This window comes from Phoca vitulina, unplaced genomic scaffold (genome assembly GCF_004348235.1).
Source record: "Phoca vitulina isolate PV1807 unplaced genomic scaffold, GSC_HSeal_1.0 scaffold44, whole genome shotgun sequence".
NCBI lineage: Eukaryota > Metazoa > Chordata > Mammalia > Carnivora > Phocidae > Phoca > Phoca vitulina.
The window spans coordinates 992,968-1,007,482 of NW_022589747.1; the positions used below are offsets into that span (position 1 = coordinate 992,968).

At 61.4% G+C, this 14,515-nt stretch overlaps 1 protein-coding gene across 1 annotated transcript in view; it reads left to right on the forward strand.

Annotated features, from left to right (window-relative positions):
- The window catches only part of ADCY1 (adenylate cyclase 1), a 92,320-nt gene that overhangs the window by 22,743 nt on the left and 55,062 nt on the right, over nucleotides 1-14,515 (forward strand). The window contains exons 4-6 of the mRNA XM_032430455.1: nucleotides 8,723-8,850; nucleotides 13,125-13,283; nucleotides 13,950-14,091. Coding sequence (XP_032286346.1) covers nucleotides 8,723-8,850; nucleotides 13,125-13,283; nucleotides 13,950-14,091 — 429 coding nt within the window. The remainder of the gene's footprint in view (nucleotides 1-8,722; nucleotides 8,851-13,124; nucleotides 13,284-13,949; nucleotides 14,092-14,515) is intronic.

Below are 14,515 nucleotides of genomic sequence, written 5' to 3' on the forward strand. Positions count from 1 at the left end.
TCACAGTTAAAGGGCTTGGTAGAAAGAGCGGACAGACATCCCCTTGGTGAGGGAGAGGGAGGAGAGGTCCCCTGCCCGTGTGGCTCACACAGCAGAGTGGTGAGGATGTCCCTGTGTGTGCAGGGCGGGGTGAGGGTGCCACACGGGCTGCAGACTCGGGCTGGCCCCTGGGCGGGACACAGAATGCCAGGCCCCAGCATCTGCCCGTGACCTGCAGGCGGAGTGGGTGGTGGTCACGCTGGCTGCAGTTTTAGGATCGGGTGCAGGCGGGAGAACACTCGGCCTCGGGGTTGGGCGGCATGTGGGACCTGGGCGCCGCCCCCCGTCCCCCGCCCTCCACCCTGCAGTTTCCCTGAGGGGTGGCAGGGATCCTGAGACGTCCAGTTGTAAGGTCCCGCTTGCTCCAAATCGGTCGGCGCTAGAACCCTTTCTCCTGTGGCACCCCGTTGATGTCCTGGGCCTGCGCTCTGCGGGACCCCATGTGGGGGACGCTGCTGCTTCTCTCCCCAGGATGAAAGTAGGAAGCGGCTGTCCACCGGGGGCGGGTGCTGCTTCTGGCCGTCACGTCCGCTGGGTGCCCTGGCAGCCTGTGCTCGGGGTGGGGGGCCTCTGGGCTCGTGCCCTGGGGAGCCGCTGTCTCTGCCCACACGAAGGCTCTCCGGGGCCTCCTCCGTGCCCGACACCTGTGGTTTTGGGGAAGTATAAAGGAGGAGTGAGGAGTGTGAGCGTGTCCCCTGTGGCTTGTGTGGCTCGCTGGCCTGGTGGGAGCTTAGCACCTCCTGTGTGCGGTCAGAACATGTGTTTTGTCCGGGGCCAGGGTGCCTGGTGGCCCGGGGCTCTCTTGGTGCTGCTCCGAGCTTTCCTGGGCCTGCACCTTCCTCCTGCGCCTCCCGAGGAAGATTCTGGATGAGGGTTCCGCCGGCCACTGGGGCTGTCTGAGCACACGCTGCTGATGGAAGGGTGTGCCTTCCCCCCACTGTCGGAATCGGTCTTTCCAGCGTCCAGACATCAGCATCCTGGTCCCGGTGGGGACACATTCGCTCAGTGACTCAGTGGTTAGCAGTGCCACCAGCCTGGCTGCCCGCCCCCCCCCCCCGCTGGCCCCCGGAGACTGTCCCCACCCCCACTCCCAGTCTCTTACAACGGCACCTGCCCCAGCCCCCAGGACAATGGGAGTCCGTACACTCACCTTGTCCTTCTTCAGGCGGTGCTGCTCATGTTCTCACTCTGCGTCTTTACGCACATCCTGGCTACTTGTTTTCTCAGTTACTGGGCGAGGGCTGTTGAGCTCTGCGATGTAATTTATAGCTCTGTCTGCCAGTTTTGCTGCCTGTGTTCTCAGGCTCTGCTATTCGATTCCTAAACATTTAGGGTTCTTAGGCCCTCCTGATGAATTAGCTCTTTGTGTGTGTGTGTGTTTTTTTAAGAGAGCTTGAGTGGGGGGAGGGGCAGGAGAGAGAGAGAGGGAGAGAGAGAATCCCAAGCAGACTCTCCACTGAGCTTGGAGCCCAACTTGGAGCTCGATCTCACGACCCTGAGATCATGACCTGAGCCGCAATCTAAAGTCGGGCCCTCAACCAACTGCGCCACCTAGGGACTCCTAATTAATTCTTTTTTCATTAAGAAATGACCCTCTTGGGGCTCCTGGGTGGCTCAGTCGGTGAAGCGTCTGCCTTTGGCTCAGGTCATGATCCCAGGGTCCTGGGATCGAGCCCCGCATCTGGCTCCCTGCTCCGCGGGAAGCCTGCTTCTCCCTCTCCCACTCCCCCTGCTCGTGTGCTCGCTGTCTCAAATAAACAAATAAAATCTTAAAAAGAGATGACCCTCTTTAACTGGAAATCTAGTTTTGTCCTGTGTCCTGTGTTAGTATGTCCGTTTCAGCTTTCCTTTGGTTATTGTCAGGAAACATGTCTTTTTCTATGCCTTCTCCCCCCCCCCACCAGTTTGTGACTTTTTATGTAAAGGGCTGGGTTTGCCATTTCTACCTCGAATCCCGACAGTCCACATTCGAGGGCTGTGCTGTCGGCTCCCTGGGGTTCGTCCCATCCGTTCCTTGTTGTTTTACTTTTTCTGCCGGTGTGTGGGTTCACAGAGTGTGTTCTGTGACCTGGCCCTGGTGCTTGTGTGGGCTGAAGGGTGAGTGCTCTTGGCGCTGTGGGGTCTACGGCACATTCCTTGACTCCGTCTGAGAAGCTCGCAGAACGCGCCGCCCTCCTCGGCCTTTGTGAAATCGTGCATCTTTTACTTTTTGTCATAAACCCCGTTCTGCGTTGTTACCATTTTTGTTTGCACAAACACGCCGTTCCCTTTGGAAGGTCTGTTGCTCTCGGGGCGCGTGGGATTCGCCAGCGCGTCTCCATGGGGTTTCTCTGCCGAAAGAAGGACGGGCCAGCTGGTGATGAATCCTCTCTGTCTCTGTTTCTGGGAAAGGTCTTTGTTTTGCCCTTAATTTTTGAATTTCTTTTCACTGGGTATAGAATTGTGAGTTAACAGGTGTTTGCTCTGCTGTGCTGTTTCCAAGGACGACACTCTGGTCCTCTGTCCGGAACAAGTAAATGTCTTTTTTCTCCGACTGCTTACACGATTTTCTCTTCACCGCTGGTTTTAAGCAGTTTGATTTTGATGTGCCTCCATTTGGTTTTCTTCACGGTGTTTGGGCTTCCCACATCGGTAGGTTTATGGTTTCGTCATCTTGGGGAGAAAGCCCTCAAATACTCCTTATGCATCTCCCCTTCCTTTGGGGACCCCGGTTCACCTGTGTCCAGGTCTTGACGTCCCACAACTCAATAGAAAAGGAGGATCCTTTTCTATTTTGGGCTCCTTTTCCTTTTCTTTCATTCTGGATGGTTTCTGCTGCTGGGCTGCCCAGGTGACCGGCCTGGTCTCCTGCGAGGTGTGACCTGCTGTCTGTCCATCCACCCATCTGGCACAGCGTGGGTCTCTGAGGTTATGTTTCCATCTCTGGAAGTTCAGCGTGGATTCCCCGCCCCGTCAAAGTTGCTGCCGGACAGTTGAGAATTAGGAAGCTCTGCTCTTAGTCTGTCCATGGGGTTGAGTATTTTTAAATTGTGTTTTCCCTCCAATCTGCTCGAGCCCTGCTTCAACAAGTCACGGCACGTGTCCCGGCGTCTGGTGCGCAGGATGCGGTGAGGCCTGCGAGTGTGCTTGGAAATCACATGCGCGTGAGCCAGACACATCCGTCCTCACCATGGTCCTGCCGGGCAGCCAGGCCCGGAGTGTGTGCGTGTCTGCCTTGGTCTCCACAGTCACTGGCCGTTTATTTACCCCTTATCCTCGGCTGGCCGAAGATGTGCGCAGTATTTTTGACCTTTTCTCCATTTTAGGAGCCGTTTTAGGCTTCCATTTGCTCTGGTGACAGGGCCCTTCTCTGGACGCCAGCGTTCTTACCAAGGATGCGAACCAGCCAGATGAAGCGACGTCCCTCCAGGCGCTTCCAGGAGGCCGTGGCGAGGCTGGAGCCCAACTGTGCCGGCTGTGGAGGCCAGCCTGGCTCCCCGCCTGCGCCTCGGGGTGACGGGTCCTTAGTCGGGGTCGTGACCCCAGGAACCCTTCCAGGGACTGTTTCCGGAGCGAGCTTGTTGTACTGTTGTAGGTTCTCAGGCCCGAGGTGGCCTTTGTCTGGCCCACGACAGGGGACACATTCAGATTTAGGACACCATAGGCCGCACACCCGGGCAGGGCGGCTGATTCGCGCCCGAGCCAGTGGGCAGTTGGCGAGGGTGGATAAGCCCAGGAGGCGTTTCCTGTCGGGTGCGCTGTGTCTGCTCATGGGCTCTCCTTGGGGACCCCACCCCGGGCTGGGCCAGTTTGCACTGTCCCCGACTCACACACAGCGGGGGCCTTGCTGACCCACCCGACCCGACACGCAGGAGCACTGGGACAGAATGCAGGGGTCGGTTGGGACTGTGAGGGAAGACAGGACGGTGCCGAGGGTGAGACTCTGGCCACCACGGCGAATGTGAGGCTTGCGGCACGGTCTGGCTGTTTTGCTCAACCTTGAGTTGCTGGAAGATGACTATCATGACCTGTGTTAGTGAAGGTGTTAGTTATCTGTGTTACTCTGGGTGTTCCCGTGGAAACCAGTCTGAGAGCTGGAGCTCGCTGGGGTGTGTGCTCATGTCTGTCCTTCCCGTGCCCCATCCTTCCTCCTCCTTGGGCTTTCCTTGGGCTTGATCCAGGGGCCAGGACTCGCTGGGCGGGCAGCCACGAGGACTTGGGGCACCCTCGAGTCTCATGCCTTGGTTTCCTGGCCTGTGAAACGTGAGGATACCCAATGGCCTGCGGTCCCTCCCTGCCCCGACGCCCTAGTCCTGGGAGCCGCTCCAAGCTGTCGGTGCCGCGTGCCCGGGCGCGCTCGTCCGCCGACGGCTTGTCACTGCCGAGTGGTTCTCTTTCCGTGGACGTGCTGTGCACGCTCCGTCAGGATTGCACACAGCGGACTGACGGGGGAGCGCAGGGCTCTGCCCGGGACGTCCAGCGCAGGAGGGAGGCCGCAGCTGGGCCAAGTGTGGTCAGGACTGCGACCAGCTGGGAGGAGGAAGCAGCACGCGTGTCGTCCACGCTCAGCTGGAGAGGCTGACCCCAGCGGTCGGAGTGTGTGCGGGATGGCCCGTGGGGTGGAAGGAACCCCCGCTTCCGGAACGCGTGCGCACACGTGGGTGCGTGCCGTCGGGGGACAGCTGGGGGGAGGGTCCCAGAAGGACTGTGGTTCTCGCTGACTCGTGCATCCCCAGTTTTAATTTTCGGAGCTTCCTGCATTCATCTAGGATGAGCCTGGATTTCTTTAATTATTCCTTAATTAGCAGGAAATAAACATTGTTTCCTGAAAAACCAGTAGGTGTTTGGAATTCAGAGGAACCTGTCGTTTCTGTGCGGTAGAAACTTGCCCCACCCTGCCCGCCGGTGGCCGCCCGGTTCAGGAGCGCGGTCCCTGGGAGGCGGGAGTCGGCTGTGGGAATCGGGATCTTCGGGCTCCAGGCGCTGTTTCCCTGGGTGGAGCGTGCCTTTGCTGCCAGAGGACAGCCTGTGTGCCCACGGGCCACGAGGGGTTGCCGTGGCCCAGGGACCACCCAGGACCGTGGGAATGTTTGTCCCTTTCGTGCTGCTGAAGGTGTAGTTGCAAGCAGACAGCTCGCACCTCGTTGGCGTGTCCTTTCTGGGAGGAGGTTCCATGCTGTCCCTGGAGTGTGGCCGTCACTGCCCGGACCACGGGGGTTGGCCTTCTCCCCAGAGTCGCTCGCCCAGTGCTTCTCACTCCGCCTGCTCATACTCTGGCATCTCAGGACACAGGGATGCGTGTATTTTTTAGAAGAATAACAACAAATTCTGAGTTTGTGTGGGTATTTCCAACTCCCCAAATAACTTCACTCCTTCGATTTTCATTCCCGTGTCTCCCCTCCCCCGAGGCTGGAAACCTGCCGACAATAACACCGTTTACCTGTTTCGTGTGTTTAGATTCCCTCAGTTCAGAAGAACGTTGTCAGCGTCAACACCCACGAGACTGCTGCACGCGGTTTGGGATTCTTCTAGCATTTCTTTGTTTGGTCCTTGGCTGACATCCCACTGCACACACGGTCACGTCACCTGGAATAACTGTGCGGTCACGCTCCCGACGTGGTCACCCTTAGGCTTATTTCGTTCTGGTTTTGGTTTTTGGGCATTGCTATTTTCAACTTAAGTTTTTAAAAAAGATTTATTTATGTATTTGAGAGAGTGGGAGAGGGGGAGAGAGAATCTCAAGCAGACCCCCATGGAGCACAGAGCCCGATGCGGGGCTTGAACTCACGGCCCTCACCAAAATCAGGAGTCGGACACTCAACCGACTGAACCACCCAGGCGCCACTCAATTTAATTTTTTTTAAGTGAGTAAACTATTTGCATGGCTCGGTTCCTTAGTGTTAGACTTGAGACCAGGTGCATGGAGGGAGGGTGGCCCTGCCCGCACGGTCAGGCCTACGGGGCTGTCCCTTGGGCACTCTCCATCCTGGGCATCGGGAGCTGATGCGCTGCCGGGAGGTGCCTTGTCGGGCCGGTCTGGGGCTGCAGAGACGGCCCCGCTGCAGGACAGACGTCTGCTCCTGGGCAGTCCCTCCCGGCAGGCAGAGGCTCCGGGATAGCAGGACCCCCATCTTACCCAGGGGCCGGCACAGAAGGGCCAGATGAACAGAGCCGCGTGCGGATGCGTTAAGTGGAATGGGAGTCGAAGCGAATGGTGGTGTGTGCTCCCTCCCAGCGATCGCGATCGCTTACGTCATGGGTCCCTGCCCTCCGAGGCCCCCACGGCTGCCCCACAGCAGGGCTGGTGGGTCAGAGCTTGTCTGCGAGCCTGCAGACCACACCTGGCAGGCTCAGCATGAGGCCTTCCCCCCTGGATCCTCCTGCCACCCCTCTGGGCCACCGGCCACTCTGTCCCCCAGCCTGGGGGGAGGGACAGTTTGGACGCGTGGGCGGAGGTCTCAGGAAGAGCTGTCCAGTCGTCGTAAAGGCTTGGGCTCAGCTCCAGCACTGGTGTTCCGGAACCACCAGGAAGATTTTAAATCAAAATGCACCAAACTCAGTGAAAACACCTCTTTTGGTCTCTCAAGCCAGCTAACGACAGCCAGGACATTTGAGATTAGAAGGACAAGATGAAGGGTTAGCTGCTTACTGCCCCAGTCTGCCGTGGGCTGTGTCCCTGGCCCGGCGCTGCGGGGCCGGTGAGGAGGGGCCGCGGCTTCGTGCTGGGGGACGGTCACCAAGGACACATCTGCTGCTGACAGGCTGTAATTAGGCTGTGGCCCCTGGACGCTACCTGCTAAGTGGCTTTGCCCCCCCTGCCCTCACTTGGAGATCGGCCGCACGGGGCAGCGATGGTCACACTCCAGCAGCTCACACGCACCCGCCTGTCCAGAGACAGGACACGCAAAGAAGGGCAAGATGCCGCCGGGAGCACCTCGGGACACGCCAGGGGCACAGGGATGCCCTGTGGTGGTGCTGATGGGCACACATCTCCCTTGAGGTACCCAGCCTCGGGTATGGGTGCCCTTCCCGAAATCATCTGCAAAAATAGCGCTGTCATCTCCGTGGGCTCCTCGGGGGGTAGGTCTGGAACCCCAGACTGATTGCTGGGAGGACGTCCTGGCAGCCAGGAGAGGGGTGAGGCTGGGCAGTGGCCCCTGGTGTCATCCCTGGGTCTGGGGACAGGGGAGGTTGGGAGAGGGGCTCTCTGTCCCTGGCCTGCTCTGACTGTTGGGGACAGGTTGCCCCCAGCATGACCTTCCCCTGGGACACCAGGAGAACCCCTTTCATAGACAGGGAGGCTGGTGTTCTAACGGTTAAGTGGCTGCCCGCCCCGGGGTCACTCGGAGGCTGAGTGGCCAGACCCGGACCTCCCTGAGGTCAGCTCGCAGTCCGTGGGGGGAGCCCGAGGGCTCTGCCTGCTGAAGGGTCCCGGGGCTGGGTGGGCGCCCGGTCCTCTGATGCGGGGTTGCGGCCCGGGCAAGTGTGGGCGTGCAGGAAGCGGGAGCTGAGAGTTCTCACTGTGAATTCTCAGGTTAACGTGTCTCATTGGAGGAAACCCGCAGGAGGGAGGTCTTCTGTGACGGATGGAGAGCAGGATGGAACAGGAGCTGTGGGATGTGCTCTCAGAGTGGGGGCCGCGGGGCTCTGGGCGTGCAGGACATCTCGGGGCCTGGGGGGTGCTCCTCACCCAGGACGTGCTGGCGAGGCCGGCCCCTCGCAGACACCCACGGGCCCACGCGACCCATGCAACGTGGAAACGAGCCACGCTTCTCACTGCGTGTGTTTGTTCTGGGAAATGTCATAAATTTTCATGAAATTTGCTGCTTGCGTTAACGTATAGAGGATTTGCTATCACCTTTGAGTGTGTTAATGCGATTTGAAGAACGTCTTGAACGTCCAGGGGCAGGACCTGCTCATGGGAAGGAGTTTTGTGAGGCTGTCCGCTATTTTAGGGGCATAAAGGGGAGCTTTACGGAAGCGTCTGAGAAGTAAAACTTGAGTCATGGCCATAATCACAGCTGAGACTGATGGGCTAGTGCACGACGGGCGCTAGGAAGTCCTTCCCCAGCGGGACGGCGAGGTGGGTGCGGATGCTCTCTTACTGTCGTATAAATGCCAGAGTGGACGTCCTGGGTGTCCCTGTGGGCGGCCAGGTCAGGGTGCAGACCCTGGCTGTCCCCTTGGGGCTCAGGCCCTGGCAGGTGACTCTCTGGTGACAGCCACCCATGTGTCCCATGGACCTCAACCTCAGGGACACTCAGGTGCGTGCACCTGCCCGTCTGGAGCTGGTGTGTGCGGGGCTCTGATGTGAGCACAGGGTCCCTCACACGGCTGTCCAAGACGGTGGTCAGGAGGGGCGCTGTGCTGGGCCCCCAGCAGAGAGAACGTCCCGGGAACGGCGCTGGCTCTGGACGTGGGGCAGCTTCCCAACCTTGGCTGGTCTGCGGGTTTGGCCAGGTGGGCTGAGGGATGGGCGGGGCAGACCTGAGTGCAGGCGTGGGGGCGCGTGGGTGCCCCAGTGATCCTGATCACTGCCGTGGGGGCTCTTCCCCTCCTGAGGCTGCCCTGGCCTCGGAGGGGGTCCCTTGGGCGGGGTTGTGGGGCCGCCTGCTCTGTGGCCACCGGCTCCGTGGTGGTGAAGGTGCAGGTGCCCAGGCCCCGGGCGCGTCACTAACGTGCCATCTGTCCTCTCGTCCCCCAGGAGAATCATTGTCGCCGGATCAAGATCCTTGGGGACTGCTATTACTGCGTGTCTGGCCTCACCCAGCCCAAGACTGACCACGCCCACTGCTGCGTGGAGATGGGCCTGGACATGATCGACACCATCACGTGAGTGTCCGCGGGGACGGGTCCTCCTCGCACCCCCTCTGGGCCCCGCAGGCCTCAGGGGCCACATGTCCCCAGGCTGTGGAGAGCCAGGCTGCATGGCGAGGCTCGGGTCGGGGATGCATTAATGGCACAGGAAGAAATCAGCTTCATGGCTCAGCCAGACAAGACATCCAGGGAGTCAGCTGGGGAGGGGGTTGGCTCAGATCCAGCCGAATTCCACTGAAAGAACGCACGTGCTTGTCTTCACGGGCGTAGGTGTCCAGGGGCTCCCTGCCGGAGGAGCTCAGAGGGAGCAGGCGTGCCTTCCGGGGACACCGTGGGCCGGCCGCACTTCTGAGCCAGCCTCGTCGTGTCCCGTCAGAGAGCGGGATGAAGAATCAGGGACGCTCGTCGGGGCAGGGAAGGTGTGGGCTGGGAGGTTGAGCTGCCCACATCTCAGCAGCGTGGAGGGGTGGGTGTAGTCCAGCAGGACGGGGCTAGCAGGGACGGGTGTAGACGTCCACACCCGGAGCCGAGAAGTAGTGGCACCAAAGTTGTATGAGGAACACGGGAGAACAGAGAGGGAGAGAAAGGCAAACGAGGAGGCTCAGCGGGGGACTGACCCTGCAGACCGGGTGTGGAGGCGTCCAGGAGCGTGCTCAGCCTGACACCCGCTTCCCGGGGACAGTGAGCGCGGGGCTTCGCCCGGGGTGGGTCCCAGTGCAGGTGGCGGTGGATCTGTTCTATGAGGAACACGGAAGCACAGAGAGAGAGAGAGAGACCCAGCCCTGGGTCGGGGGCGGAAGAGGCCCGGTGACTCCAGCGGGGGGTCCTCTGAGTGGACAGGGGGATCCAGAGCAGGGGGGCGGTTGGGGCCAGTGCATGCGGACCCGTGTGTGGTTCTGGGGTGCTCAGGATCGGGGGGTGGTGCTGCGCCGGCCGCACACCCAGTAGGGCTGCTCACTGTGCAGACCCGACGGCCCCCCGACGTGTGCGCTCAGGACGGGCTTGTGAGGGGCTGGGCGTTTGCTGCCGCTGGACGGAGGGAAGGAATCTCCTCACGGGCAGGCGCGTGCAGGCCCCGGCCGCCTGGGTTCTGACCTCTCCTGAGGCTGGAGGGATGGAGGACGTGTTCCCGGTCTGGCGGGTGGGGAAGGATCTTGTGTTGCACTTGGTGGGAAGTGTGTCCCTGTGGGAATAACAGGCGGGAGGGTTTACAGGCTCCGTGTTAAAGACAACACAAGGGAGCCGATGTGGAAGCGAAGGCCCGGGGCTCCCCCCCCCATGGCAGGTGCAGCTCGCGGGGCTGGGGGATCTCCCAGCGGGTCCCCAGCTGCTGGAGCATCCATTCCCCCACTCCGCAGGGAAGGGGCCGCTCAGCACGGGGTGCAGGAGGTTTCTCTGCTCCCAAGCGTCAGGATTCTGTGTGTTTCCAGTAGCGCAAGATCCTCGACTGTCACAGGCCTTAGCGAATCGCGCATCGGACCGGCAAGCGTGCAGGGCGAGGTCTGGGTGTTTTGTTTTTCGGTATTGGATCAGGGGAAGTAAACGGCATGTGCTCTGCCCTCTGGGACCCAGCCTTGAGCTGGCGAGGCCGCCGTGGTTGTCTGCTGACCCCGCCGCAGCCAGCCCGAGCAGGGATGGCCCAGGGAGGGGGGCCGTCTCCCACGGCTCCGCAGGCCCCCCTCCCGTCTCTGTTCTCGGCAAACATGTCTCGGTGAGACCGCCCCTGATGCGCAGCTTACTGAGACGTGAGTGTCCAGGTGACCGTGTATCTACTGCCACCAGGATCCAGATGTTTGAGGCAGAACCTTCCAGAAGAGGTGAGGGTGTGCGGGCTGCAGGATTTGGTCCCCGTGACCTTTGCCCCTTCCTGGCTGCGGAGGTGGAGATGCTGTAAAATGGGCAGAAACACCGTTTGCAGCTCTTCTTGTTCACGTCTCCCTGTGTTCCTTTCCTTTTGCAAATATCAAAAAAAAAAAAAAAAAATCCAAAATTTTAACCCTGTTTTGTTTGCTTCGGTGCTTCTCACTAGAGGTTGGCAAATGACTGAGAAAAGTTAAAATTGAGAGAAAAGATGTTCAATATGTGTAAAACTCAGTAGGTGTCGAAGACACGTCCACAGACTCCTGAGTAGCCTTTGCTGTAAACCCGTGACACGCGGACTTCCGGACGCGCACCAGGGACCTTGGACCTGACGTGAAACGCTCTGGTCCTGGGGGCCGGGCCCTCGGTGGACGCAGAGGTGGTGCTGGGCTCCCGATGGGTCCAGGACGGCTTTGCATGGGGGCGAGGCGGTGTGGCGGCGGGATCCCGTGGGACCGCTGGGCAGTCTGCTCATGGAAGCCGGGGCAGGGCAGGCAGGGCCGAGCGGGACGCTGTCCTCCCGGGCGGGGGTGCTCCAGCCAGGTGACGGGACCCCAGCAGCCGCGTGGAGCGGGTCCACGGCCACGAGGACTGCTCGGGCCGTCCTGCAGTCGGGGTCCTCACGGACCCTCTCCCGGTGTTTCTGCCCCCGTGTCTTCCAGAACAGGGGTTAGTGGGACGTGGGCTGTGGCCTTGAGCCTGGGGACGCCAGGGTAGCTGGGTCGCTGTCAGAGCCCATTGGCGCTCATTCAGCTCCGCCCTGGATTGCACACGGGAAGCGGAGACCCGGAGAGGGCAGAGGTTGGGCTGATGGGACATCCCTAGAAATCAGGGGCCGCCCTGCTCATGTGTGCTCCCCACGCGGAGTGGCCGCCTTTGCTCATCTGAGGTTCTGAGAGCCAAAGCCTCTGGACGCTCTCCTCAGCAGCCCCTGTGTGTGTGTCCTGGGCATACATTCTGGACAGAAGACCCCAAGCTCTTTATTTCATCATTAAAGCCCCTTGTTTTTTTCAGGATTTCTAACTCAGATGTTTTAAGGGACCCAGGCACCCCCCGAGTCTCTGGTCATTTGGGCCAGATTGCCTGATGGTCAGGGCATGGCCGGAAGCGGTCTCTGACAGACCCTGTTGTACCAGCACCAGTGATGGGTCCTCAGGGATGGGGGTGAGGATCTGGGAGGGCTTCCCGGAGGTTGCATCTCAGCTGGGCCACATCATATTAGGAACAAGGCGGGTGCACACGAATCAACCCCAGGTTCTGAAGTAGGAGGGAGGTTTATCATTGAGCTCATGGGTGGCCTGCTATCCTGGGTGGGGTGGGGGGTCTGCACGTGGCTGGGCCGCAGGGCACCTTATGCTGGGAGGGGACGGAGGGTGGGTTGTCCGGTGGGCCCCAGGGTGGCAGCCTGGCGACCCTGTGTGTCCGATGTTTCCTGGTCTCCCTTCTCCCTCGTGACAGACCTTCTAACCACGGGGCCTCGTGTCCTGGGCCACGGCTCAGCCTCCTGGCCCTTTGTGGTTGGGCTTTGCCGCGGGCGGGGGAGCCGCATTGGACACACCTGCTGTGGGGGCCACCTGTGGACAGGCGGGGTCACATGGCTCAGCGCTCCCTCCCACGGAGCCTCGTTGCACTCCTGTCCCTTGGAGCCCACGGGTAGCCCGCTGTCGCTTCCGCAATGCCCTGCTTTAGCATTTTCTGTGATAATATAACTTCTGCCCGTTGGGGAAGAGCGGAACACACAGGAGATGGCATCGGAGGGCCTCAGCACGGCCGCTGCGTGTCCCCTTTGGTCTGACGTAGTGTGTTGTGTACCTCTGACCGTGGCAGTGAGGCCTAGAGTTGGGGAAACCATGCGTGGCACCCTGTGGGTGCCCCCACATGATCGCTCGCACGGAGCTCCCTGCAGCGGGCGGCGTCCCCTGGGTGCTGCCGGGACTCACGCTGGCCCACGTTCCCCAGCCGTGGGCGGCCTGCCCACCTGGACCCGCCGCCTGATTTCGGCATCCACACGCTTGTCATCCCGTAAAGTTTACTCGAGGGTCATGTCTGGAGCTCGGGGTCAAACCCTGGCTGTTCCCAGGATGCCCCTGGCAGGTCGTCACGCTGGCCTCTGGCCAGCAAGCAGGCACGAGCCCCCAACCGGGTCAGCGGGACACAGAGGGGATCGGAGGTCCAGGCTGATGTCCCCCTGGGGGCTGCCCTAGGTGGGGAGGGGCAAGGGGCGGCGTGGACACAGCGTGAGATGCCCAGCGGCCAGGGAGCTGGGGGGCCCGGCCCAGAGCAGCCCTGCCCACCTGGAGCCATGCTCGGGGATCGGGCTGACTAGGTCAGGAGAGCCCCGTGCTCCTGCCTGTGCAGACTCCCCTGCGTGCGCAAGCTCACGGGTATGGGCAAGGGCCCAGCCCCATGCCATGACGTGTCTGTTGCAGGTCAGTGGCGGAGGCCACGGAGGTGGATCTGAACATGCGTGTGGGGCTGCACACTGGCCGGGTCCTCTGCGGGGTCCTCGGCCTGCGCAAGTGGCAGTATGACGTGTGGTCCAACGACGTGACCCTCGCCAACGTCATGGAGGCTGCCGGCCTGCCCGGGTGAGTCAGGGCGAGGCAGTGCGCTGTGGGGTCGAGAGGACAGTGTGGGAGGGGCCTGCGCCACTTCCCCAAACTAATGTGCTGGGAGCATGGGCCAGGCGGCTGCAAAGCAGAGGACACCGGGTCCTGAGCAAACTCCACCTGCCCTGGGGGTCCTAGGGGAGCCACGGTGGGAGCCATGGCAGGAGCCACCTGCATGTCCCCCAGCTCCAGACCTGCATCCCCTTCCCCTGCCGTCTGGGACCGTCACACGCATAGCTGGGCCTTCGGTCCTGCAGGACTGAGAGGCAACGGATGCTGGGCATCCCCACCCCGTCTGTGTCCGGGGAAGGGGCTTGTGGGGCTGACCGTGTCCGGGCCGGCCAGGCCACGCTTCGGCTGGGACCCGTGGTGGTATCCACTCCCACCTTGTGCTTGCACCGGAGACCCCTCTGCTGTCCCAGAGCCTGGAATGCTCCCCTCTGCTCCTGCTGACGCTCGGCCCGTCCCCGGTTCCGAGCCCTCCCCAGCAGCTCCCCCCTCGCTGGGCTCCCTCCCCCTCTTCTTCCCAGGTGACCAGTGCTGCCCGGTGACACGGGGACCTGAGTGCCCCTCCTGGACCTGCCCGTGGGGAGGGCCGCCTGTGCCGCCTCGGCAGGCCCTGGGCACCGTGCTGCTGTCTTGCAGGAAGGTCCACATCACGAAGACGACCCTGGCGTGCTTGAACGGTGACTACGAGGTGGAGCCGGGGCACGGGCACGAGAGGAACAGTTTTCTGAAAGCTCACAACATCGAGACCTTCTTCATCGTGCCGTCACATCGGCGGAAGGTGGGCTCCGGGACTGGGACGGGGTTCCCGCTCACCTGGGCTTGGGCCAGGCCAGTCGGAGCCCGGGGTCCTCTCAGGGGCTGGACTGTCCTGCATCCTCTCTCCCCCCCACCTCCCTGGGCCTCCCCCCCCTTGCAAAACAGGCCAGGGATGGGGGAGCACTGAGCAAAGGGGTGCTGTGCACACAGGGGGCCTGTGACCATCGTGTGGGGCACTCAAAGTCACTGTGCTTAAGGAAACTGAGCTGGACATGATCAAGGGGTCCTAGTCTTTTCAGGTTCAGGTGAGGGGTGGAGGGCATGGGGAAGGGCTTGGGGCACACGTGAGGGGTACAGGGCATAGGTGAGGGATGCAGGGCACAGGTGAGGGGTGTAGGACACAGATGAGGGGTACAGGGCACAGGTGAGGGGCTCGGGGCACAAAT